The sequence below is a fragment of the Mytilus galloprovincialis genome, chromosome 6 (genome assembly GCF_965363235.1).
Source record: "Mytilus galloprovincialis chromosome 6, xbMytGall1.hap1.1, whole genome shotgun sequence".
In the NCBI taxonomy this organism is placed as follows: Eukaryota; Metazoa; Mollusca; class Bivalvia; order Mytilida; family Mytilidae; genus Mytilus; species Mytilus galloprovincialis.
The window spans coordinates 81,326,339-81,353,876 of record NC_134843.1 but is presented as its reverse complement, the minus strand read 5'-3'; the positions used below and the strand labels follow the sequence as shown (position 1 = coordinate 81,353,876).

General features: G+C 31.2%; 1 protein-coding gene across 1 annotated transcript; it reads left to right on the top strand.

The window, feature by feature from the left end:
* Positions 1–4,028: 4,028 nt before the first annotated feature.
* LOC143080480 (vacuolar protein sorting-associated protein 35-like) lies at positions 4,029–27,538 on the top strand. Its single transcript, XM_076256332.1, has 17 exons — positions 4,029–4,137; positions 9,202–9,300; positions 11,447–11,543; positions 12,101–12,224; positions 13,096–13,281; positions 14,225–14,441; positions 15,297–15,380; positions 15,704–15,813; positions 16,374–16,470; positions 17,251–17,399; positions 19,613–19,820; positions 20,581–20,736; positions 21,060–21,182; positions 21,516–21,695; positions 22,196–22,432; positions 23,844–23,987; positions 26,953–27,538. The coding sequence occupies exons 1-17, from the start codon at positions 4,129–4,131 to the stop codon at positions 27,130–27,132; spliced, it is 2,400 nt and encodes a 799-aa protein (XP_076112447.1). The 5' UTR covers positions 4,029–4,128; the 3' UTR covers positions 27,133–27,538.

Here is a 27,538-nt window from a genome sequence, read left to right as displayed (position 1 = left end):
TGAAAAGAGTTAAAACTCGTTGAATATAGGACTTCCAAGTCAGCCCACACTGATGAAAAATGATGCAATCCCGTTGAATATAGGTCTGAGTAAACTTTCTCTAATTAATTGATTTCAAATCATAAACAAAACTTACTTATCAACTTTTCAAAAACAACAAACGTGACTTGCTTTTACTACTTTTACTGGAAAAAAACAAGACACACACTTAACCATGACGTTAACTGGTAATTATATTTTAAGTCCAATTTTTAACGGGATTGTTCTCGCATACTCCATTTTGTTTTGTAAACAAGCAGACGATGAAACGTGTTTTTCAGAGGGAGGGGTTTTCAAGTTGGAACAGCCAACATGGACGTTGCGGAATCTAGGTCAAATAGTTCAATTTCGAATTGTAACACATTGTTGTCATTGTGAAAGTATTAGTAACACAATGTGTATCATTTTAGAGTTTGATAAAATTCATTTTTCTGCCGTAGTCAATATACGCATGTGCAAACTAATATTATTGGATAATAAAGTATGGTTTCTTTACAAAGCTAAAGAAGCACGTCATATTAGAATTGATAATATTTATTTGAATTCAATAACAACTTCATATATATTAAATTTTCGACATTTAGGAATTCTGTATAGAGTATAAGTTTTCAATTTGAGTGGGGCGAAGTGTTAGACCTTTATAATAGTTGGACTATCTGTATTTTTACCTTTTTTTTTATAAGTGGGCGAGTTGATAAACCAGTGTTGAGCGGGGTGGGTCTTTTCACCACCGAACACCACCGAACACCCCAAAAAATGCTAACCACTATGAAAAACTGTGAAATTGTACAATAATACGATGAAATAGATTAAATAACGCATAATGTCATCATTTTTTTTTTTTTTTTTTTGAGGATCTATCAATGTGAAAGTCGATAATCTATATAAAGAAAAACGTTTCCGGATTCATCACTACTTTCCGGATTACATTCTATTGATTCTACATATTCTTTAAGAACCAAATAGTTCTTATTTATATTTAATCTTTTTTTTTTTGTCATTGTGTGTACTGTATTGTGAAAATAATTGATGTTGTAATGTTTATGCCCTTTAGAGTCCATAATTGGAAATAAAATTTATTCTTTTTCTACATTCTGTGTGTATATATTACTTTTATTTTGTGTATATCTTACTATCCTTTTTTGTTTGGTATCGATTTCTTTTTTCTGTTAAAATTCTTACTAACAAATACAAGTGACAAATATTTTCATATAATTATTTATTATATCAATGACTATATATACATGATTTACATAATTTACAACATAAAGCAGGGTGGTTATCGTTTTTGGGTTCGTTCGTTTACTGGCCGTTTTCTTTGGCAAGGTTTCTTGGCAATGTTTTTGGCCTTGTTTACAACAGAATATTTCCCATCGGAGGAACTGATCATGGTTATTTTTCTTTTTCTTTTCTTGTCTAGGAGAAAATTTTCAAAAATTGTCAATTTTTCTAGCTTTTACATCTCCAAATTTGGTCACTGATCTTGTAATGGGCTTCAGTGAATATTAATGCATAGTCTCCGTGGTCATGAAGACATCCTCTGAGGTGTACAAACTGTACCAGCACACAGTCATAAAGTTTTTTTTATTAACTCTGGAGTAGACTGGGGTTTCCACTTAATTGCAACCTTAAAAACATGGTTAATACTTTCGCATTATTGTTTGTCCACAGTTTCTCTGATTTGTCTTTATTCTTTCTCCTTGGTTCATTTACAAATGTTTTGATGCGTGGTTTCAAATTTTCTGTGAAGTATTTGGTTAGCTTTGGATATTGTTCTATTTGGTCCTTGAAGTCAGTTGATTTGTCTTCAAATTCTATTGTATTATTAGCATTAACTACGCCGTCTTTGCCAAAAATGCTGTCCATGATATGATTCCTTTCTTTTACCTCAACACCAATCTTATTTTGGAGATAATGCTTTAAATTGTCTTTCAAATGTTTTGTGCACAAAAGTCTAGTTGCTGCTGGAAATGCATCTCTGATTGCATTGGTCATTGCCTTTTCGTCATCAGAGCCGAAGACTAGTTCCTCGGGAATTCTTAGCTCCAGGCTGTTTATTTTGAACTCTGATGCCAGATGGGAGAAAAATGTAAAGTAGGTCTTGTAGGATGCATCTTTGTGAAGGAGCATTGGACCAATGAATATTGGGTGGTCTTTTGTATCTTTTTTTTATCACTCTATGGTGTTTGTACACTAGGGCTGTAACAAAAAAGTTTCCCAAATTAAAAGTTCTGTCAACACCAACAGCACCGTCAGACCTGGCGAGAAACATCTTGAAGTCGGTCATCTGTTGTTCTGTATAACACAGAATGGATGGCACTTGTCCTTTTTTATGGATTACCTGCTGTACAAAGGGATGGTCGTTCAACATACTGAGGACTTCAAGAATCTCGTCGGCTATGTTGTTTGAACTTGATGACTTGTTTGTTTTCTTTTGCCGGTATTTCGCATTTTTTATTTGTTTAGTATCGTGCGGAGCGGTCATAGAATTGTCTTGATTTAACTGAAGAAAGATCTCTTTTGGCTTTTTGTCTGTGAATTCTGTTTGCACTTGGCGAATAATATTAGGATGTGTACGGACCTTATTGTTAGAGTTAATAGTGTAGGTACCCTGATACTCGTAAAGAGCAATATCTGGCAATGTTGAGTCTGATGATGACGAAAACCAGGAAACATGTTTCTTGAATGCATCATTTGATTTTAAAACTGTCTCGTAACGATGCATAGTAGCTACATCGGATTGTGGAGGCTGGGGTTCTAGAGGGGTCCATACCACCTGACCTTTAATGCGTTGCTTTAAACAGTACTGATCGTTTTTTTTTTTAAATTGTCCGAAAATTGTCACTTATACAGTAGTCCTGAAGATGGGTGCGGCTTTTGTTGGTATTCCATGTTCCACAATCGTCAAAGTAATTTCTTTTCTTGTCGCTGGTAAGGGTGTTTCCGTTGTTATTTACTAGAAACCATGAATTGGATTTATTACCAGAGGGACAGTCATCAAAAACCTGTTCTTTTTTATTAATGTATGAGAAACATTCTCTTGCAGACATGAATTTTCCGAGTGGAAGACAATTAACGCCATCAGGAGCTGGATATTCGTCATCATCACTATCAACAACTGGTTCTTCAATGCTATCGTCTTCTTCAATGTTAACGTTAACGTCATCTACATCTTGGTTAATACTTATATTTGGAGAAAGGAGTATGGTTTTATCTGTCGAGTCTTCCACAGTATCGTTTAAAGGAATGGAGGTATTTACGCGTGGAGAGCTATGAGATTGTGGTACAAATGTTATGTTATTAGAATTGTCTTCTAAAATTGGGACGAAATGATTTGGTGTCCAGGTACCGCACGGGTTTGAGGCTAACGATGTATGTGTCCACATTATGGTGATTGTAGAGTTTGGCTGTAACGTTGTACTAGCTCCGAAAACAGTGTTTAACACCTGGACAGCAAGGTCCTGCTGACCATTAATTGCTGGGTAAATGGAAGAAATGGCAATACCAAGGGCATCAGATGCTGCAATCATTGTCCAAATTGAAGAGTACGCTGCTGGTCTAGAACAGTCTAATACGGATTCTTCATATGATGGAGACAGTATAAATATGTCGTTGACATCCGGACGGTTTTTGTAGAGTTCTGGATGTAAACACATTTGTAGACATGTACGTAGACGAAACTCCAATGAACGCTGCTCAGTTCCATATAACGCAACGGATATGGAATGAAAAAAACAATTTCCATCAGGTGTTGTAAAATGTACAAAATGTACTTCGGTCAACGCTTTTACACCCAAAAGAAGCATTCAATTCTTAAATAATTTTTTTTTTTAAACTTGAGCACTTCACCACACTGTAAATATCTGTGTAAATATTTTAAAACCATATATCCCCAAGTGGGAGTGCTCAGATATATATAACGGAGGAAATTACATGAACAGAACAGAACATAGTCCGACTTGTCTTTGGTCCGAGTTGTTATGTATTCCATTAAGTGATCACATGACCACAAAATGGTGGGTGGTTTTTAGACGGAAGTCGATAAAGTTTATGTTAATTTTGTTTTTAATTTTGGAGCACATCTGATAAATGAAAATGGTAATTTAACTACAGGAGAAACCACTACTTAAGATTGCATGCTTTTTTGCATTATTATACATTTTTTTACTTAAAATTTGACAATATTTCAAGTTTGATTTTCACTATTAGATCCAACATCACAGACACTTGTTTCTATCCATTGGAAGTTCAACTATACATTTATATATAGCTGCTATTGATATGAGTAGTCGACCTTCCAAAGAATAGAAACAAGTGCCTGTGTCCAACATCATTTCAGGGCTGTGCGCCATCTTCACCATGCCAAACTGTGTCTGCTGATAGCACTCACAGAAAAGACAAGATACAATGCAGATGTCTCGTTAGCCAAAATAGAAGGGCGCTGCGCCCTGAGTGCCCTAAGCTGCGCCCTGTGTGCCCTCAGCCGTGCCCTTTTGCCCTGATGCCGTTTTCTGAAAAACCCTTGTGCCGTTTTGGTAAAATTGCCTTTTGTTTCATCGATTTCTTATCAGAAGTTAAATTACATATATGACACCTGGTGTTCTAGCCAGGATTTGAAAAGGGCAGGGTGCTAGTTAGAAAAACGGCAGTTATTTAAGCATTATAATTAATTACCATATAACTAAGGCACTATGGTTTTATCAATATTCATTAAAAATTGAGTAATAAATTTCAATTAATGGCATCTTCTATGTTTAACTTAATAATCTCAGGGTATTATCATGATTATCTAAATACACTCTTTCACAACATATATTTGGTTACATGGACCTATCTTTGCTTTAAACAATATACAGTGTTTTAAAAGTGCAACTGTTGTAGGTATTTCCTATTTAAATTATTACTTGAATGCACTTGATAAATCAATCAATGGAAGTAAAGATGTGAAAACTGGATTTAAAAATATTTATTATTTTGATGTTTTTAGGTGAATTTAATTGAAAGTAATATTTTTAAATGCATTTGCATTCAATTTGTTATATATCAAATCTTAGCTTGAGAAAGAACATAATACAATACAATACAATATTTTTATGTCAATCAAGGACGCCCTAAGAGAACAGTATAATTACAAACAATTTATTACAATGATTATATAATTATTATTAATTCTTAATGATATACCATGGCAAAATATAGAATAAAGAAAATAAACACAAAAGCAAAATTAAAACCGCAGATATTCATATGCATATATATTTAACATGTAAAAATGTTATTCAACTGTTTATGGATACCATTAATATTACAAATGTAGTGCCATAAAATTTAAATTTGGTCTATGAATGATTCACTGGGTCAGCAAATTGGCATCATTTACATTTTTTATCAAATTTTCCCTCTCAGTCCAGAGACTGATTATTAAATTACATAGGTGTTTTAGAACTTCTAGATTCTCACAACCCAAATTAGCCATATAAACATATTTTCATCGTTACATTTCTTTAGATTACGATAAGAAATACAAAGGTCTTTAATTAATGTTATTCTGTATGTTTCTAATTTTTTGCATCGTAAGAGAAAGTGGATCTCATCTTCCACCTCCTCCTCACAAAGTCTACAGATACGCTCATGAGCTGGGATGTTTTTGTGCCTCCCTGTTTCAATTGAAAGTTGATGGTCCCCAATTCTTAGTTTTGTAAAAACCTGCCTTTGTTTAGAGTTTAGCAGGTTTAAATAGGGTTCAAAATTGAAATTTGTTTTGAATAAACGAAATGTACGAAGCTTATTTTTTTGGTAATTAATACTTCTTACATCAATAAAAATGTTAATTTTGTATTCTTTTGTATATAATCCTTCAAGCGCCCTGCTCAAACTTTCTAGCTAGAACACTGTTTAATTTGTAGAGCTTTTAACATTATTAACCAAGATGAGGATAAGATTGAAACATTCATTCATTTATACATACTGTACAGTCCGGTATATCAATTCACCTACATGTATGACTTTATTAAACAAGTTAAACCAATAATCAGATAGTATTGTGTGAACAAATTCATTATTCATACTTTTCATATATAATCTATTGTATGTCATGTATGTATGGTTAAAATTCACCCTTAAGATTTTGAGTGCGTCAAAAATTTTGGAAACCCCTGTTTTGAGAGTTCTTCAAATGTCGGTGATTTTTTGCATGCCTTCTAAAAACAAATTTCGTAGTACAAATATAGTAGAACATGTTGAATTTGAACCAAACATACATGACATATTGCCATGGTTGCAGAGCAAGGGTTCGAAACATTCATATATGCCAGTTATGTCCTAAACTGGAACATTATGAAAGTATTTGTCCTAAATGAGTAATTGGGATTTAGGACAAATTTTATTTCTTAACAAAAATAATTTCGGTCATTTCATTGACTCAATGTTTACAATCAAATTTCTTCCTCGCCATTTTGCAATTGACTGTGAACAATTGGTTTTTGTTTATAATCCTTTTCCTGTAACAAAACTGCCACTCCACTATAGTAAATCCTGAGGGCTCTCCTAATTACTATAACAATGCCTCCAAGAAACATTGGCTAAGAATCACTTACTTTTTACCTGTGTTTTAATTCACACCGAACATTGATCACAAGCTTAGAATAATATATTAAAGAAATCAAAATTGCCTGACAAGTGTATTCATTATTTAATTATTTTTCAGCAAGGACAATCATCAATTCTGATTTAAAAATTAAACATTAATTTAATCTATGTAGAAAAAAGTATTTTTTTCACGAGTAACACATGTGCTTTATTTACTATGTAATACAAATGTGTGAAGTTGTCTTCAGCAAATTAAATATTTAATTGTATAACATGTAAAATGCAAATTGATTTCATGCTTAAACATGTTAAATAAAAGTGCAACTATTATCTGTTATATTCAAACACTTTTAAATAAAATTAAAAAGCTGGTGATTTCCTTTCAACTTGATAAACAAAACGAATCCCCGAAATGAACCTTGGAATTTTCCGTACTTTAATATTATTTTTTAGAAAAATGATAGGAAATTTACTTGTATCAAATGCGATGAAACAGCAGTTCAAGCTCGTTGATGCTTTGAATCTAGTTTTACATCTACATGTACATTGATGACGACAATTTGGAAAGGGCACCAACTTTTGAATTATCTCAAAATTAAGGAAATTGTGCGAAAAAATTTCCAGATCCTTGATGCAGAGCAAATTTTTTCAACCTAAATCATGTAAATAGAATTTGACTTCAATAAAACAGATTTTATCTGATGGTGTAAATTTTTAACAGAAATTGGCTAAATATGGCTAATTATCGGATTGTAGTTTAAGAATTTACTCTTGAACTTATCAATTTTAATCTTTTCTCTCCTTTCGAAATACTAACATCATGAACATGACTAAAACAATAACAAAAACAATTCTATTTGTGTTACATTGATGATATGACAAAATTAGGTAATGCGCGATATCACTGGCGGCACTGACACCCAGTACTCCAATGTACATTATGTTTATAAAAAACACATACAGAGGTACTTTGAAACAAATCCTTGAAAAACCCTGTAGCAATCAAACATTCCAAACAGATTTGTTTAAGTGTAAAAGTCTTAAATTAATTCATACTGGTACTATTTTTTGTCCTACAACAATGTTTAATCGTTTTTGTCTTCGGTCAGCGTTGGGTGGTTAATAAGTTATTGGTTATATAATTAAGACAATATATTCTTTTGTAGCCAACTTTCATTTTGGTTTTTTGTGGATAGTTGTCTCATTGGCAATCATACCACATCTTCTTTTTTATACCAACTGTAATATAACTTAACATTAAGACAGTATATTCTTTTGGAGCCAACCCAACTGTTATATAAATTAACATTAAGACAGTATATTCTTTTGTAGCCAACCCAACTGTTATATAACTTAACATAAAAACAATATATTCTTTTGGAGCCAACCAAACAGTTATAATATAACTTAACATTAAGACAGTATATTCTTTTGTAGCCAACCCAACTGTTATATAACTTTACATTAAGACAGTATATTCTTTTGTAGCCAACCCAACTGTTATATAACTTAACATTAAGACAGTATATTCTTTTGTAGCCAACCCAACTGTTATATAACTTAACATTAAGACAGTATATTCTTTTGTAGCCAACCCAACTGTTATATAACTTAACATAAAAACAATATATTCTTTTGGAGCCAACCAAACAGTTATAATATAACTTAACATTAAGACAGTATATTCTTTTGTAGCCAACTCAACTGTTATATAACTTTACATTAAGACAGTATATTCTTTTGTAGCCAACCCAACTGTTATATAACTTAACATTAAGACATTATATTCTTTTGGAGCCAACCAAACAGTTATAATATAACTTAACATTAAGACAGTAACTGTTATATAACAGTTGGGTTGGCTACAAAAGAATATACTGTCTTTTGTAGCCAACCCAACTGTTATATAACTTAACATTAAGACAGTTTATTCTTTTGTAGCCAACCCAACTGTTATATAACTTAACATTAAGACAGTATATTCTTTTGTAGCCAACCCAACTGTTATATAACTTAACATAAAAACAATATATTCTTTTGGAGCCAACCAAACAGTTATAATATAACTTAACATTAAGACAGTATATTCTTTTGTAGCCAACCCAACTGTTACATGTATATAACTTTACATTAAGACAGTATATTCTTTTGTAGCCAACCCAACTGTTATATAACTTAACATAAAAACAATATATTCTTTTGGAGCCAACCAAACAGTTATAATATAACTTAACATTAAGACAGTATATTCTCTTGGAGCCAACCAAACAGTTATAATATAACTTAACATTAAGACAGTATATTCTTTTGTAGCCAACCCAACTGTTATATAACTTTACATTAAGACAGTATATTCTTTTGTAGCCAACCCAACTGTTATATAACTTAACATTAAGACAGTATATTCTTTTGGAGCCAACCAAACAGTAATAATATAACTTAACATTAAGACAGTATATTCTTTTGTAGCCAACCCAACTGTTATATAACTTAACATTAAGACAGTATATTCTTTTGGAGCCAACCAAACAGTTATAATATAACTTAACATTAAGACAGTATATTCTTTTGTAGCCAACCCAACAGTTATCACCCCAGGAGGAACAAGAGAAGTTGTTAGAAGAAGCTGTAAACATTGTTAAGAATCAGTCATTTCAGATGAAAAGATGTCTGGTGTGTATATGTGTTGTATATGTATTTTTTTTTATGCCAATTCAATATGATATTAAAGGATTTGTTATCAATTCCACTACAATGACTACAGCTGTGCGGAATCATAGCTCTAATGGTCCTAACTATATTTTTTGACAATTTGGGGAAATGTGGATCCCAGTCATATTATTATTCATTTCTGTATTCTTTAATAGTTTAGTCCATTTTTCTCCATTCTTTATACTTTTTGTCCATCTTCACTATTCTGTAAACCCCCCTACTCCTATAGATTCTACCACTGCATCGAATTGTGATAGGATATTTATCCTCTCGAGACAGTTAAATTTTCAAATTTAAAAGGCGAGGCTAAAATTCAACTGTCAAGAATGGATAAATATCGTATTACACCAGATTTGGTGGTGGAATCTGTTTCTCGTATGATTTCAAATAATCATGATAATAAGCAGGCAAAATTTGTCCTTCTGTTCCATTGGTCTGCCAAAAGATGTGTTCTTTCTACGTGACGTCATCAGGCATGGTTGCCTTTTTAGCTCACCTGGCCTAAAAGGCCAAGTGAGCTTTTCTCATCACTTGGCGTCCGTCGTCGTCGTTAACTTTTACAAAAATCTTCTCCTCTAAAACTACTAGGCCAAATTAAACCAAACTTGGCCACAATCAAAACATGACTGAAATGGTCAGTTGACCCCTTTAGGAGTTATTGCCCTTTATAGTCAATTTTTAACCATTTTTCGTAAATCTTAGTAATCTTTTACAAAAATCTTTTCCTCTGAAACTACTGGGCCAAATTAATCCAAACTTGGCCACAATCATCTTTTGGGTTAGTTGTTTGAAAAATGTGTCCGGTGACCCGGCCATCCAACCAAGATGGCCGCCATGGCTAAAAATAGAACATGGGGTAAAATGCAGTTTTTGGCTTATAACTCAAAACCCAAAGCATTTAGAGCAAATCTGACATGGGGTAAAATTGATTATCAGGTCAACAATTATCTGCTCAGAAATTTTTAGATGAATCGGACAACTCGTTGTTGGGTTGCTGACCCTGAATTGTTAGTTTTAAGGTAATTTTGCTGTTTTTGGTCATTATCTTGAATATTATTATTGATAGAGATAAACTGTAAACAACAATAATGTTCAGCAAAGTAAGATTTACAAATAAGTCAACATGACCGAAATGGTCAATTGACCCCCTTAGGAGTTATTGTTCTTTATAGTCAATTTTTTACAATTTTCATAAAATTTGTAAATTTTTACTAACATTTTCCACTGAAACTAATGGGCCAAGTTCATTATAGATAGAGATAATTTTAAGCAGCAAGAATGTTCAGTAAAGTAAGATGTACAAACACATCACCATCACCAAAACACAATTTTGTCATGAATCCATCTGCTTCCTTTAATATTCACATAGACCAAGGTGAGCGACACAGGCTCTTTAGAGCCTCTAGTTTCATGTTGTCACAATCTGACAATAGGTAAATTAAGAGGAAAGAAAGAAAATTTGAGGTCATAATCGGATTTTAACCAATGAAGAACTGAGATCAAACGAACCACACATTGATTAAAAAAAAATTATACAATTGATGCAGATAGGGATAAATTGATGAAGAATTAGAGAAAAGAATTTTACTTTATTAATTTACCATTTCAGTGCTATCTGCCAAACAGAACCTAAAATTGAGAAAAAAATTTACGTTAAATTCTTGAATTGTTTTTTAAATGAAAAGAAAAAGTGATGGTACATTTTCTAATTCAAGCTCCTCACCAATTATAACAAAAAAAATCAATGTACTATAGAAACTTGATATTTTACATTAAATTTAAAAATGGGCATTCTAACATGTCTAATGAGTTTGTAAGGGTTATTGCAGTATGCTATGGAATCATTTATTTTTTGTGGATTGAGAAAAAACTATGTTCAACAGATTTGCCAATTTATGTTTTACAAGCCTTTAGAAAATGTGTTTATTGAACGTTTTAATTCTTGGTTTACCTATCCATACTATTCCCACAAATTCCAACGAAATTCTTTTCCCTAAAAATTATGATGTCATGATGAAACCACAGTATATTAATAATGTTCCTTATTATCATGAATTACAGTTATGTGTTTTTATTGATTTAATTTACAATGTTGTTCTTGTTTCAGGACAAAGGAAAATTAATGGATGGTCTAAAACATGCATCAACTATGTTAGGAGAGCTCAGAACTTCTATGCTGACACCAAAAAACTATTATGAATTGTGTATCCTTTAGTTCTAACATACACTTTGAATAAATATGTGGGGTGATGGGTAAATGGCCAATGATCAATACTTTTGAAACAACAAAGTTCACATTTATTACTGTAAATTCAGAAAATTTTGGATGCATTTATTATTGCCATTTTGTCATTTCAGACTAAAATGTGATTTTAATTTTTGAAAAAAATCCTGTTAAATTCATATTAAAATTTTAAAATGTGAGTTTAGATAATTGGGATTATAAACCTATCCCATTTTTTGCAATGATAAAAACATCTCAATAATTTCTAAATTTACAGTAATAAATGTGAACTATGTTGTTTCAAAAGTGTTCTTCAAAAGCTGCAGAGTGAAAGTTAATTAAAAACTTACCCCTCTGGAGCATTAATAAGATTTAAAAATAATTCTTAAAGAATTTATGCATAGCATTTTATTTACATTGAAAGATATAATTATAATGGCTAGAATATCTGTAATTAAGAAATTGATAGAGAAAAAGAACTAAAGATTTCCAATATCAATTATTTTTCATGAATTATCCTTCCCTAACACACCATAGATATGGCCATTTCTGATGAACTGAGACACTTAGAACTATATCTAGTGGATGAATTTCAAAAGGGAAGAAAAGTGGCAGATTTATATGAATTGGTGCAGTATGCTGGAAATATTGTTCCTAGATTGTAAGTGAAATTCCTACATTTTTTGAATTGGCAATCTAGATTTTTTCATCCTTTTGTTACAAAACAAAGTACAAATGTACTACATATGTACTAATGAAATCAATCTTATTGCAATCTTTTTTAACTTCAGTATTTTTTTTTAATTAGCCTTTGCAGTTTTTGTCCTTACAAATTTTTTGAAGGATGTGGAATTGACTGAATGTGGTCATGAATTTTGAATGATGGGGGTAAATAAATCAATTGGGATATTACTGTGCTGTAATATAGGGTTATTGCATGAATATTGGGGAATATTGTCCCGAGTAGAATTTTATATTGCACGAGCTTGCGAGTGCAATATATGTTCTACGAGGGACAATATTCCGCAATATTCATGCAATAACCCTTTTATTGTATAGCAATATAATATTTGAAAGTAAAAATTGGTTTAAACTAAGATTTTGACATTGATGACGTCATTAATTTTGAAGATTTATTGCACTAGTGCAATATTGGAATTTATTGCACGCTAACTTTTGGTTACTTTCTGTGGGAAATATTATATTGCTATACAATAATATATATTCTAGGGAATCACTGCATGTAGAGATTGGAAATTATCTGTTTGTAATTTGGCATACAGAGTATGAAGGACTATGGGTATCTAAAACTCGAAATAACATTGATGATACATTTGTACAATATCCAGCTAACAAATCACAAAGTGTTAGCTGTACTCATTTGATTTGATACCCAGAAAGCTTCAAAATCTGACATGGTATTTTTTAAAGACCTCTAAATGCCTATAAAAATGAAAAGAAATAAACACTGATGGATTAGAAATATAGGTAGCAAAAAAACCTGTCTGATGACTTTTTTGTTTCATTTTCAGATATTTGTTAATAACTGTTGGAGTTGTATACATTAAATCCAATGAATTATCAAGAAAAGACATTTTAAAAGATCTGGTTGAAATGTGTCGAGGTGTGCAACACCCCCTTAGGGGCCTCTTTCTCAGAAATTATTTATTACAGTGCACAAAAAATGTCTTACCAGATGTTGAGGAAGAATCAGCAGGGTAAGTTAGAAGTATTCTTCTTGTTTCATTGGTTCTTTACATACTTTAAATTCAGAAATAATTGCAATGTTTTTATTATTGTGAAAAATGTGGTTATTAAATCCCAATAATTTAAACTTGTATTTTGAAATTTTGTATTTATATTACACAGGATTTTTCTCAATATCGCAAAAATCAAAATTGCATTTTAGTCTGAAATGACATAATTGCAATAATAAATGCACGCAATAATTTCTAAATTTACAGAACATTGTTATGGCTAAATATTGTAAATGATGTTGTATTGTCTTATACATTCAAAGGGTATGGTCAAACATTATCATATATATACATGTATAGACATGATAGAAATAAGAAGATGTGGTATGATTGTTAACTAGACAACACTCCACTAGAGAGCAAATGACATAGATCTAAGCAACTATAGGTCACTGTAGGGCCTTCAACAATTAGAAAACTATTATAGCATAATTTATATATATATGGTAAGCTAGTAAAGGCCCAGACAGAACAAAATGTTTTAAAAACACTTCAATTTACAAAACAACATTCTGATTTATGTGCAAAACAATGAACAAATAAATATATGATAGAGAGCAGCCAATGACAAATATTGAATAACAGGCTTTTGACTTATGTGTCGGAACAGACACAAACTATAATGGGGTTAAATATGTTATATGTCAGTTAATGGTAGAAAGTGTAGCAACTGTTAGACAGTAATTTATCTTTGCACTACCATCACATATTGAATAGTTTGTGATGAATATGACATGTTTGGCCCACTAGGTGTTCTTTTAAAATGCTAACTTCTTTGTTGTCTCTTTAGCAATAAAAAATGAATGTGCATTCAGCAAATGTTCAGTTAACATTATAATTTTGTATTTTTAATTTTTTCTTGTCACATTTTGTCTAATTTAAAAAAAAAATCTCCTTTTAACAGAAAAGATAATGAAACAGGAACAGTTATGGATTCTATAGACTTCATTTTGCTGAATTTCTCTGAAATGAACAAACTTTGGGTCCGTATGCAACATCAAGGTCATTCGAGGGACAAGGTCAAAAGAGAACAAGAAAGACGAGAGCTTAGAATCTTAGTAGGAACAAATTTGGTCAGACTGAGTCAACTTGAGTGTATTGATATGGATAAATACAAAAAGGTTGGTATATTTTATAACAGATAAGAATATTTACACTGTCTATTTTTATGCCCCACCTACGATAGTAGAGGGGCATTATGTTTTCTGGTCTGTGCCTCCGTGCATCCGTCTGTCCGTCCGTCCGTCCAAATTATAGTTTTGACCCCAATTTCATGGTCCACTGAACATAGAAAATGATAGTGCGAAGTTCAGGTTAAAGTTTTTGGTCAAGGTAGTTTTTGATGAAGTTAAAGTTACATCAACTTGAAACTTAGTACACATGTTCCCTATGATATGATCTTTCTAATCTTAATTCCAAATTAAAGTTTTGACCCCAATTTCACGGTCCACTGAACATAGAAAATGATAGTGTGAGTGGGTCATTCGTGAACTATGGACACATTCTTGTTTTACTTTACTTAAAATTTCACCTATTAGGTAAATTATACATACTGTAAACCAACTTATTTTCGCAGATACTTTATTTCACGTTCTACCCTTTCTTGACCACTTCGCGGGTATTTAATTTCGCGATTTTCTGATTTACTTGATGAAGTTTAATAAAGAATAATTGAAGTTTTAAATATTCGCGACGATTTAAATTCGCGTTTTTTTTCTACTTGCAAAAGTCGCGAAAATAAATCGCTCGCGAAAATAAGTTGGTTTACAGTAATTAAGTATTGTCATGCTAAAACTGAAGAAGAGACTGCATTATTGATATATATGAAACAGTGACAGAAAAAAATGTTTTATTATTGTACTTGTATTATGAAAAAATCAAAACGATTAGTTTTAATTATGATTAAAGAAACTTGCAGTCATATTATGATGTTGTTGTCTTGTCCATGTTTTAAATTGATTGCTTTTTATTTTAAGGTTGTATTACCTGGTGTATTAGAACAAGCTGTAAGTTGTAGAGATCCAATAGCCCAGGAATATCTCATGGAATGTATTATACAGGTAATCTTAACCACTTACAATTCTAATGATTGGTATTTCTAGGTTTATGGTAATGTCGCAATGAAATGGCATACAGTACTAAAGATCAGCTTTTATAAGTTCATCAGTTTATCAAAAATGAATTCATAGAAGATGAAATGACTTAAATGACAGTGAAAGAAAAAACATGTTCTTTAGTTAATTCAACAATAGGTTTCTGTTTTTAATAAGGCAGGGAAGTTGTTAGTATCTTTTGTTTAATTTAACAACCAACTTTTGATTCACATTATTCTTAATAATACTGGACAGTTGGAATAAAATTTTCTTTTATATTTCTTTATTAGGTATTTCCCGATGACTTCCACCTACAGACTTTAAATTCATTCTTACGAGCATGTGCAGAATTACATGAAAGTGTCAACGTGAAAAATATCATTATTTCTCTTATTGACAGGTAATTATAATACATTATAAGTGTGAAGTAGACTGAAATAAAAAGATGCATTATCTTTGTCTTTCTGTAATCATATTTTCTGGTTTATTATAATATGTCAATAATCATTATTCATCTGAAGGTTGTTATTACTTGACTCAGAACAAATAAAGAAAATACTGGAGGGACAAATAAAAGATCATCAGTAGATTAAGAAGGATAGACATTCACCTTGACTAAAAGAGAAAAAAGCACTAAGTAAAGGTGTAGAAATTAAGACAGAAAATTAAGAATGAACATCACAAACACCATCCAGAGCTGATGCTTAATCAAGTGTGGTGTAAAGGCTCAATCTTAATAGAACCTCTTAAATGAATACTAAGTTGCTAATTGACAGACTTTTATTTTGTTAAATCAATGATATGTTATTTCTATGAAGCAGTTTTGAGTGAATGTTTATAATGATATTTATATTTTATTAAGTTTTCATATATATGTATTTTATATTTATTTATACCAGTAGTAATATTTTCATATCTTGAAATGTCATGACAACAATGATAGTTTTGTGTGTATTACAGATTAGCACAGTTTGCACAGAATGAAGAAGGAACTGGTATTCCCCCAGAAATACAATTGTTTGATATATTTTCTCAACAGATTGCACAAGTTATACAGGTTAGTTTGGTCATTTAATACAGTAGTAAGTTGAAAAATCTACCACATGGCTGGTCATTTCTTATATTCATTTTGACACATATTTTAAAAAGAACGGTGAAAGATACCAGAAGGACATTCAAACTCACATATCGAAACAAACTGACCACATCATGGCAAAAAAAGAAAAAGACAAACAGACAAACAATAGTACACAACACACATCATACCAATTACAAAGTCTTGTGCATATTAACACTTTAAATTAACAAAAAAGTATGAGTAAAAGGAAATAGGGGAGTTTACTTCATTTAGGCAGCAAGTCACCAACACAAAATCATCACAACATAACTGCTGTCTTCTATAATAAACAAATGTCTGTATAATATATCACGATGTCAATTGCTAAAACTATAAACAAACTTAATGGGATAGCAAATAGTAAACACCAAAACATGTATCCTTGAACAGAAATATCAATGAAAATAAGTAGGTTAACACTAGATTTAAAATAATCCAAATCTTAGGTTGACTTATATTCAATTGCATTTAGTATTAAAGAAATACATACAAGAGCAAAAGTAAATGAAATGAATAAATTGACCTTGACAACAACAACTGGAAAGAGGTTCTGCAACTGTGATCATAAATGTGAGTAGTGGTCAGAAAATAGTGATAATAAATACAGGTACATGATGTATGAAATTGTTTTACTCATTATTTACTATACATAAAGTTATCTGACCTAATCTACATTTTGTTTACAAAAAATGAAGAATTTCTTTTTTATCTCTTTTTAAGAATAGACCAGATATGCCACCAGAAGATATTGTATCTTTACAAGTAGCTCTGATCAACTTAGCTCTGAAGTGTTACCCTGATAAAGTGGAATATGTAGATAAAGTCTTAGAAACTACAGAGGAAATATTTAACAGACTAAATCTTGATCAGTATGTGTATTATTGATAACCAGGCAGAAATGTCTTTTGTTAACCTAAGAACAAAAAAAATTATATCCATTGAAAATTAGAGATGAATATGAATATACATGTAGGCAGGGTTTCTGCTGGCGGTCGCCATTTTCGCAATTTGCGAAAAAATAATAATTGTGACGATAAAAATTCGTCATTTGCAAAAGAATTTGGCGAAAGAAATATATAACGATTTATCTTGTTTATTTACTTTTTTCGAGTTTCTCGAATTTTACCCGATCAGACAATACTCGGAATTCACCTTGACTTCATTAAGATTTGGACAGAAAATCAATAATCAGCTGATTGTATTTATAGCTATAGACAACAAAGGACTAATTAATAAAGGTGTTGATTGAATTTTTTGAGAAAAAATGATATGGTTAAATGGCTTCCGCTAAATGTCACATACAGAATTTTTTTACCACTTTGCGATGCACGTGTTTTGAGCAAACTTTTGACGTCTCCTCTCCCTTTAAAGATAGTTTAAAAAAGAAAGCTGTTGCTGTGACGAAAAATGTTCAAAATCAGAAATAATCTCCGATTTAACACTATAATTATCCTTTGACTTTAATATAGGTAATTGAGTAGGGAGACTACTTTAAAGTCGTTTTAGTGACACACGTGTTTCAAGCATAGTTTTACGTCTCTGGTCTCAACCTTTTCTTCAACAACAGTCGTTCAACCCCTCGAATGAGAGTAACCTTTCAATGTAATGACTACACATAAAATGAGGGATCAGTGTCATGTGATAAAAGCTTTTGTCTTGTTGTACAAACCACTTCTAAGTACAAAAGGGCACATCAGTATTTTGCTTTTAAAGAAACTTTCCCTACAAACTATACTGGTATTATATAATCAAAACATATCCATTAATTTTGTTATATTCCAGGACTTATATCTTCTTTATTATTAAAAATATAGTGGCCTCCTCATTTAGAAAAGTTTTAAGTTAAAAAAAAAATCTGTTGTTTTAAAGTAAATGTTTAGTGTTTATTCATTAAAATGTTCACTCTAAAATAAGTTTGAGAGAATAATCATAGACACAATGGGACATAATTATCTTATTTAAGGGAGGTGAGGGGGGGGGGGGGGGTGAAAAAAGTTAAATTTTAAACGAAAAATATAGTTTTGTTACTTAGTGAAAAAAATAATAAAGTGGCGAAAAATATATTATTTTGGTGAAAGAGGTGGGGAAAAAATTAATTGACCTAGGGGAAACCCATGTAGGTATCATTATGATTGCTCCAGTAACAATAATTTAAAACTAGATTTAGTCACCTTTTTTTGTATTTACACAAGCACATTTTTAATCCTTCTTTTGATAGACACATAATGAATATTGATGAACATTGAATGTGTGACATATTTAATTCATGGACACAATATTTCATTGATGTGATTACTTAGTGTAAAATTCAATATAAAAATGATTTCTGAACTTCGAAAAATGGCCAAAGGTTTTTGAACTTTGATTTGCAAACATACAAAGCGAATATAAGTTGTCATTTTGATATTATTTTTGCATAAAATAACTTTTTTGAAGTTGTTTACAGTTACATTAACAAACAGTAAAATATGATGCAATTATGTACCAAGGGAAACAAAGCTATGCTTTTCTGTTTGATTACTAAGAATTTATCTTCTAAGAGGAAGACCATCATACATCAATAATGGAAGTTACAATCAAGTTTTCTAGAAAGGAACAAACTTAGATATTTATTTTTATAGATTTTATACTTTAACGAAAGAATCCTTAGTAATCAGAAAAAAATGTGAAAAAGTGAAATAAGGAAATTTAATAAGTTTATTTACAAATTACCAAAATGGCAAAGTTAATGATAAGGTGACTGCAATTTTTTTATTGAATCTACTAGGTGAATTTTTCTTCTATTATGGTGTTCAGTATTTAGTCTCCTGAATCCCACTTTTCAGATCTAAGGGATTGATATACTGTAATTTCAGAAATTACTGCTATGTTTTTATTATTGCGAAAAATGCTTCAGTGTTATAATATGATAATTGCAATAATTTAAATTTGCATTTTGAATTTTTGATGAGTTGAACAGGGTTTTTCCCAATATCACGAAAATTAAATCACATTTTAGTCTTAATATGACAAGATTCAATAATAAATGACTTGTTGTCAGATTCCTGTCAGTTTTAACTAATTGTTTATTGTTTTTATTTAGTTTAGAGCATGGTAGTCCAGTATCTAAGGAGTTAATCAGACTAATGAAGATTCCTGTGGATACCTATAACAATATACTAACAGTTTTACAGTTACAACACTTTGGACCAATGTTTGAGTACTTTGACTACCAGAGCAGAAAGATAATGAGTTGTTATATTATAAATAATGCTTTGGAAAATGAAACTCTCATACCAAGCCAAGAACAGGTATATATTTTAATATATTTTAACACCCTATATTGTATATGTTTTTCTGTTTTTATCCCTACTCTTGCAAACTTTGTTGAAATAGCTTATTTTTTTTGGAATTGTTCAATAAAAGTGTAATCATACAATTATGACTTGGAGATGTAATCTGAAAAAGATGCAGAGATAGTTAGAAAACATTGTTGAAGAAAGCTATATATAAGAAATTTAAAAGTTTGATCAGTATTTTGTACAATAAAGGTAAAATATATTATTACATCTTTATATATGCGTATTTTGTTAATGCAACTTTGACATTGAAATTGTGTTTCCAAGTATTAATTTGAAAACCAAGAAGAAAATTGGGTTTGAATTGGCCTGAACAGCATACAGTTTTTCTCTTTTAGATAGGTTAAACAGCCATGACATAAGAGTAACTTCAGCAAAATGGTAAAATTACCTCAAATCTCAACTGTCATGACTGTTTTGTTTTGTGTGCATGTTCTCTTGCAAAAAAATGCAGGACCAAAAAACTCCAAAATGTACTGACTCCCTTCATTGAAAAAATCTGTAGTCAGATTTATGTGTCCAGAAAGAATGTGGACAGCTACCTTGTGAACTAGCATTTTAAAAATCGGGCTCATCATGTCCGCTTAGTTTAAAGCATTTTCTTGTCAGGAATATGCACTGGTCATTATACTGCCATCTATTATGAAAAAAAATATATACAAAAGGGATTATCACTTTTCAATTAGCATCTTATATTTGTTATATTTGATAGGTTGATTCCATCTTAGGAATTGTAAGTGTTCTCGTGCAGGACCAATCAGATCAACCAGAGGAAGCAGATGACCCAGAAGATTTTGCAGAAGAACAGGGAATTATGGGAAGATTTATTCACTTGTTAGAAGCAGAAGATCTGAATCAGCAATATCTAGTAAGAAATGTTTGTAGTTGAAATTTCAGAGTGGAGAAACGTTTCAGCTCAGTATATATATAGACTATATTTAAAAACTCATTTTATTTCTATCTGAAAAAAAGCTGTTGAGAGTTATCTGCCCTTCACATAGAATTAACATTAATTTTCTTCCATAAGTCCTAAAATTCTAATGTGTTTTGTGATTACTTTTTGTTATCAATTGAAAAAAATACATGAATTCCAAAAGAAACTTTGCCAAGACAAACTATTTTACAATTGGGACGCATCACTTTGATGACAGAATTTACCTGATATAGCTTCCTTTATTTATTTCTTTGCAGATTTTAAATACAGCACGAAAACATTTTGGTAATGGTGGAGACAAGAGAATAAAGTTTACATTACCTCCCATAGTATTTTCTGCATACAGACTTTCTACAAAGTACAGAGAGATTCAAGAAGAGGTATTTTATTACAGTCAACATTCACTACTTACAAATTGAGCATGATAAAGTTAATTGCTAACCAAAAATTCAAATACTTGAACCAAACGACAATATTTATGTTATTTTTAATAAAGTAAAATAAAAACCATGTTTCAAACAAACTGTTCAGATAAAATGTTTAAAAATGTTTCATGTTTTTTAATTATATTTAAAGCTGACGATGAAAGTACATTTTGCACTATATTCTAACACAAGAAATTTTAATATATAACTTTATTTAGTAAATTAATTTGTCTTTTCCATATGATTTATAGTAGAAACTTTGAATTTTTCTCTTTAATATGATTTCAGGATGAAAACTGGGAAAAGAAATGTCAGAAAATATTTTCCTTTTGTCACCAAACAATAGGAGCTCTGATAAAAGCAGAAATGGCAGAGATTCCATTACGACTTTATTTACAAGGTGCCATGGCAGCCGGACAAGTAGCTTTTGAAAACCATGAAACTGTCGCTTATGAATTTATGTCACAGGTAAATAAATTATTCATAGAAAAATATGTAGTTGTTCGTTTGTTGTTGATTTTGAATTAAGGTCAAAGCTGGTTATCAACGAAGCCACAAACAACATTATGAGTGTTGCTTATTTATCTTTTGTTATGAGACGATAAACGGGTAATAATGTTTTTAAAGGTTTAGTTCAGGACTATGATTGATTGATTGATTATTGATTACTGCTTAATGTCACAAAAGTGTAAAATTAGTCAAAACTCCAGCATGTTCAGATCAATCTTCTTGAATCATTATTAAGAACTAGTATGATAATACAAATTATATTGTTTACAATTACAACTGGGCTGGTTAAGTTAAAGTTTTAATTATAAAGTATTAACAAATATATTTGCTGTTTACAAAATAAACTGTTTCTCAACATGCTCAAGTAAAATTCATAACCTTAACGAAATCATGTAGGTCATCTTTATCTGCTTATGAGTTTCACATGAAATTTAATTTAACATTTCTGATTGTTTCAGGCTTTCTCCTTATATGAAGATGAAATAAGTGACAGTAAAGCACAGTTAGCAGCTATTTCATTAATAATAGGAACTTTAGAACAAATGTCATGTTTTGGTGAGGAGAACCATGAACCACTGCGGACCCAGTGTGCTCTAGCTGCCTCAAAACTTCTAAAGAAACCAGACCAATGTAGGGGTGTGTCAACATGTTCACATTTGTTCTGGTCAGGAGAATCTGCAGCATCAGAAGGGGAGGTAAGCATTATCAAGTTAAGGTGGCAGAAACCAGTTATTTTACAATAAATCTTTAGAATTTCATGGATTTATGATTTTATTTTCTTGAAAATTCATTCAAGCTTGTATACAAATAAAATGTATGGTTTCAAGGAACTAAGATGTGTGCGTGCTTATGCAAATATATAGAAAACCTTCAAATGTGGGTGTCTGGCCAGCATGGAAATTTAAAAATTTATAAATGCATTGCAAATATGGCAAAAAATGTGATGCTCTGATACCAATCTAACGCTCACCTGCAGAATCCTGCTAAAAGCCGACAAGAATTTTAGGCAAAATTCAAGAGATAAAGGATATTTAGTGAATTAGAGCCTTGTCCGAACCTATCCTTACCATCAAAATCTCAAGATATTTTTGTTTACAAAAAAATGAATATTTTCCCCACTTTGATTGGATGCCGTCAAGTGAGGAGACCACAATTTTGACATCTGATTGGACCCATATGTGAAGGAAATCCCCAACCTGTGTATGCAACTACTTACTTGTGTAGTACACTAGCCTAGAATTTACATTCATTTATTTTTTTAGTCCACATGATGCAATTATATACCTCAATGCTTAACTATAACAAAATTTCTGCGTGGGACACATGTTCTGGTAAACCAAAACTGGTACCTGCCACCTAAATACAGAGAGTCCAATTAGAAAAAAAAAAGGTGTAGTTTCAGTCAAATTCAAAATTGCATTCAAAATGGTATCTTGTTTGTACTGAATTATTGAAACAAGCAGGACAATGCATATTTTTAATGATTTAATCTGGGTAAACTGAACATTTGTAAATTTTGAACTAAATATTTTAAAGTTCAAAAGTGGATTTATTCATACATGTTTTACTATGCTTAACATTTGCTTAATTTCAAAGATACTCTTTTTTGTGAATCTAGGATATAATCTATTTTAAAAAACTGGTCTTACAGAGATTTTTTTTAGAAAGATTGCAAAACAAAGAAAACAATTAAGACATTTTAGAATACAATGAATGTCAGATGATATGATAATGTTTGGATGCTACTTAATCAGCATCAGAGTCATATTTAGAGAATCAAAACTCCTAATTCAAAAGGAGAATCCGAAAGCTTTTTTAGAATGAGAAATCTTACCCTTTGTTTCATTTGGATAAAAAAGAATGAGATATTGTGGAAGTGCGGCTTCTTATTTGTCAGAACTAGATTTGGTGTTTGATAAAAAATAAACAGAAGATAAAAGATATGAATGTCTCTGACCTGAAATGGGATGACATGTGATTACTGAAAAAAAAATAGGTTATTTCACCAATAATTTATATTCATAGCCTGAAATATAGTTATTGTGGTAAAGATAATTTAACATTATTATGTAATAAATTATTCACATAACATTTTCTATGTTTAAGATGAAGGATGGCAAACGTGTAACAGATTGTTTAAAGAAAGGTGTTAAGATAGCTAACCAGTGTATGGATAGCTCTGTACAAGTTCAACTCTTTGTGGAATTACTCAATCATTATATTTACTACTACGAGAAAGGCTGTGATCAGGTAAGGGTACAGCAATTAAAACTTTAGAAAAATGTTTTATTGTTTGGTCCTTCATCCTTGCATGCAATGGTAGTTAACACACATTCATAGATTATGTATTACAGAATTATATCATCTTACATTCTGTGAAATTAAACAGTTAAGAAGGATATAGAAATAAAAAAATGAGATATGATTGCCAATAAGACAACTATTTACCAGAGTCCATGACGTTTGCATCTATAGGTCATGGTACGCCCATCAACAATGAGCAAAATCCATATACCTTTAAGTTGGCTAAAGTAGGCGTGACATGGAAAATGTGAATTAAGATAAAAGATAAAACTAACAGCCTAATTTACAAGACAGTTTAAAATATTTATATTCTACTTTGTACCTGCATATTTGTAAGAAATAAACTAAAAGCTAGTTAACTTGGGAATGTACAAACTTTAAATAGAAACTCTTTCTTGAAACCAATTGGCAACTTTGGAATAGAATTTGACCAAATTCATTCTTAGATAGAGCATGTAAATTTGGTGTTTTTTTTTTTTTTATAAAAACACCTGCTGTTCCAGTTAACCTTCCTACACTCCTACAATTTGCAGTCAGAGTCATTACTCAAACAAGTTTATGTTTTTATTATCTATTTAAGATTTTTGAAGTTTTTTTGTCTCCCCTTGACAGAGTCAAAAAGTGAGACAAAGGTATGCTGTTTCCGGCGTCGACGGCGTCAACAATGTATTAGTTTGTGATTAGATCTAGTTTATGGTGAACCACAAGTGGTCAGTCAATCATATTTGGTATGCAGTTGTATAAGCATTGGTACATCTCATTTCCACGGAGATTATTTTGCCCTGCCCCCTCAGTCATGGTCTATTGACTTCAAATCTTTTGCTTATTTAACATGTATTAGTTTGTGACTAGGTCAGTTTATAGGGAACCACAAGTGGTAGATCAATGATATTAGGTATGCAGTTGTATAAGCATTGGCATATCTCATTTCCATGGAGATAATTTGACTCCGCCCCCTTAGTCATGGTCTATTGACTTTGAAATTTTTTCTAAGTTATCATGTATTAGTTTGTGATTAGGTCAGTTCAAGGGGAACTTTTAGTGGTAGGCCAATGTTAATTGGTATTCAGTTGTATAAGCATTGGCACATCTCATTTCCACGGAGATTATTTTGCCCTGCCCCCTCAGTCATGGTCTATTGACTTCAAAACTTTTGCTTATTTAACATGTATTAGTTTGTGACTAGGTCAGTTTATAGGGAACCACAAGTGGTAGATCAATGATATTAGGTATGCAGTTGTATAAACATTGGCATATCTCATTTCCATGGAGATAATTTGACTCCGCCCCCTTAGTCATGGTCTATTGACTTTGAAATTTTTTCTAAGTTATCATGTATTAGTTTGTGATTAGGTCAGTTCAAGGGGAACTTTTAGTGGTAGGCCAATGTTAATTGGTATTCAGTTGTATAAGCATTGGCACGTCTCATTTCCATGGAGATTATTTGGCCCTGCCCCCTCAGTCATGGTCTAATGACTTCAAAACTTTTGCTATTTTACATGTATTAGTTTGTGATTAGGTCAGTTTATAGGGAACCACAAGTGTTAGGTCAATGATATGCAGTTGTATAAGCATTGGCATGTCTCATTTCCATGGAGATAATTTGACTCAGCCCCCTTAGTCATGGTCTTTTGACTTTGAATTTTTTTGTCATGTTATTAGTTTGTGATTAGGTCAGTTCAAGGGAAACTTTTAATGGTAGGCCAATGTTAATTGGTATTCAGTTGTATAAGCATTGGCACATCTCATTTCCATGGAGAGTATTTGGCCTTGCCCTTCAGTCACACTTTAATGACTTTCAAACTTATCTAAGTTTACATGTATTAGTTTGTGATTAGATCAGTTTAAGAAGAACATGCTATTTTTAAGTCAATGATATTTGGTATGCAAATTTATTGGCATTTGCAAGTATTGTTTCCATAGAGATTTTTTTTGATATAGCCCAACCCCTCTTCATGGTACATTGAATTTGAAACTTTTACATAGTTTACAAGTTAATGTTTGTATTTAGGTTTGGGAACGACTTATAAAAAGTTAATGGTATTTGGTATGCAGTTGTATTAGCATTGGCACATCTCATTTACATGGAGATTGTTTAGCCATGTAACTCATTTACATGGAGATTGTTTAGCCATGTAACTCATTTACAGGGATATTGTTTAGCCATGTAACTCAGTCATGGTTCATTGACTTTGAATATTTGCATAACTTGTGTAAGATGTGAAAGTATTGCTATTTTGATTTCAACATTTGCATAATCAAAACTACAAAAAGGTGAGACATATCTCTGTGATAACAGTTTATATGAATTTTTACATTATACATAAAATTAAGAACCTAAACAATTGAGGGTAATCTAGATAAACAATTCACTTGATTCAAAGCAAATATTACTTCTGTAAGCTTTTTCATACAACTGGAGATATTGGGCTGATTTCTGGAATGTGAGTTACTCATGATAAGTTACAGATCAAGTTTAAGTTTTGTTCCGCTCCGTTAATTTTTGCCAAAATTAAGGCTTTACAACTTTGAAAATCACAGTTATACAGACTTTTTCTATACGCCTCCCTATTTTGAGCTGATTTTTGATTTGTCAGACTGCTATCAGATTTGTGTCCACATGTGTTATTGAAATTGCAGATTTTTCAACTTTTTGAGACAGGCCATTCGTGTCGCTTTGACACATCTAGTTTATAGTTATATTTATATACCCAAATAAAATGAGAGTTTATAAAATTTTCTTTGTAAAATGAGACAAAATATAATACTAGGCATAAAGATGAAGAAATGTTACAGCTGCAAATGAGAAACTCACCTATCAATGTAAAAACTAATCTATTCTGAATAGAAGGTGACACATGCTAAACTCCAAAACTATAAAATCCACATGTTTCTTTTTTGTTTTTTTCAGGTGACAGTTCAAGTATTAAACCAGTTGATAACTAAGATAAAAGAGACACTTCCTAGTTTAGAAGCCAACGAAGAAACGGAACAAATAAATAAACATTTTCAAAATACTTGCGACCATTTACGTCTCAAAAAAGATAATCCAGAAAGTGAAGGAGTGTCATATGAATCATTATCAGTTTAACAGACATTTTTTTTTATGGGAAATCATACTCAGCTGTTTATCTGGCTAAGGTTTATTAATGGAACATGCATACACACTTTGACATGCATACACACTTTGACACAAGGAAAAACGGAAGAACTTTAATGAAGTCATCATGATTGTACCTCTCAAGAAGGCATATATCATGCTTTATGAGGGGCTTAATAAACTTTAGTTTTTAACAGAAAATAACCAGTGAACCAGCACATCGTGTCAGGACTTTGATTCCTCGGTTACAAAAATCTTACCAATTCTTTCTGTTAGACATCACTTTCTGTAAAAGTCATATAAACACTCACTTTTAATTTTTTTTGCACAATATGAATTATCTTTTTAATATTAACTATAGAGCATGTTACAATAAGCAATCAGGAAACTTTTTGAA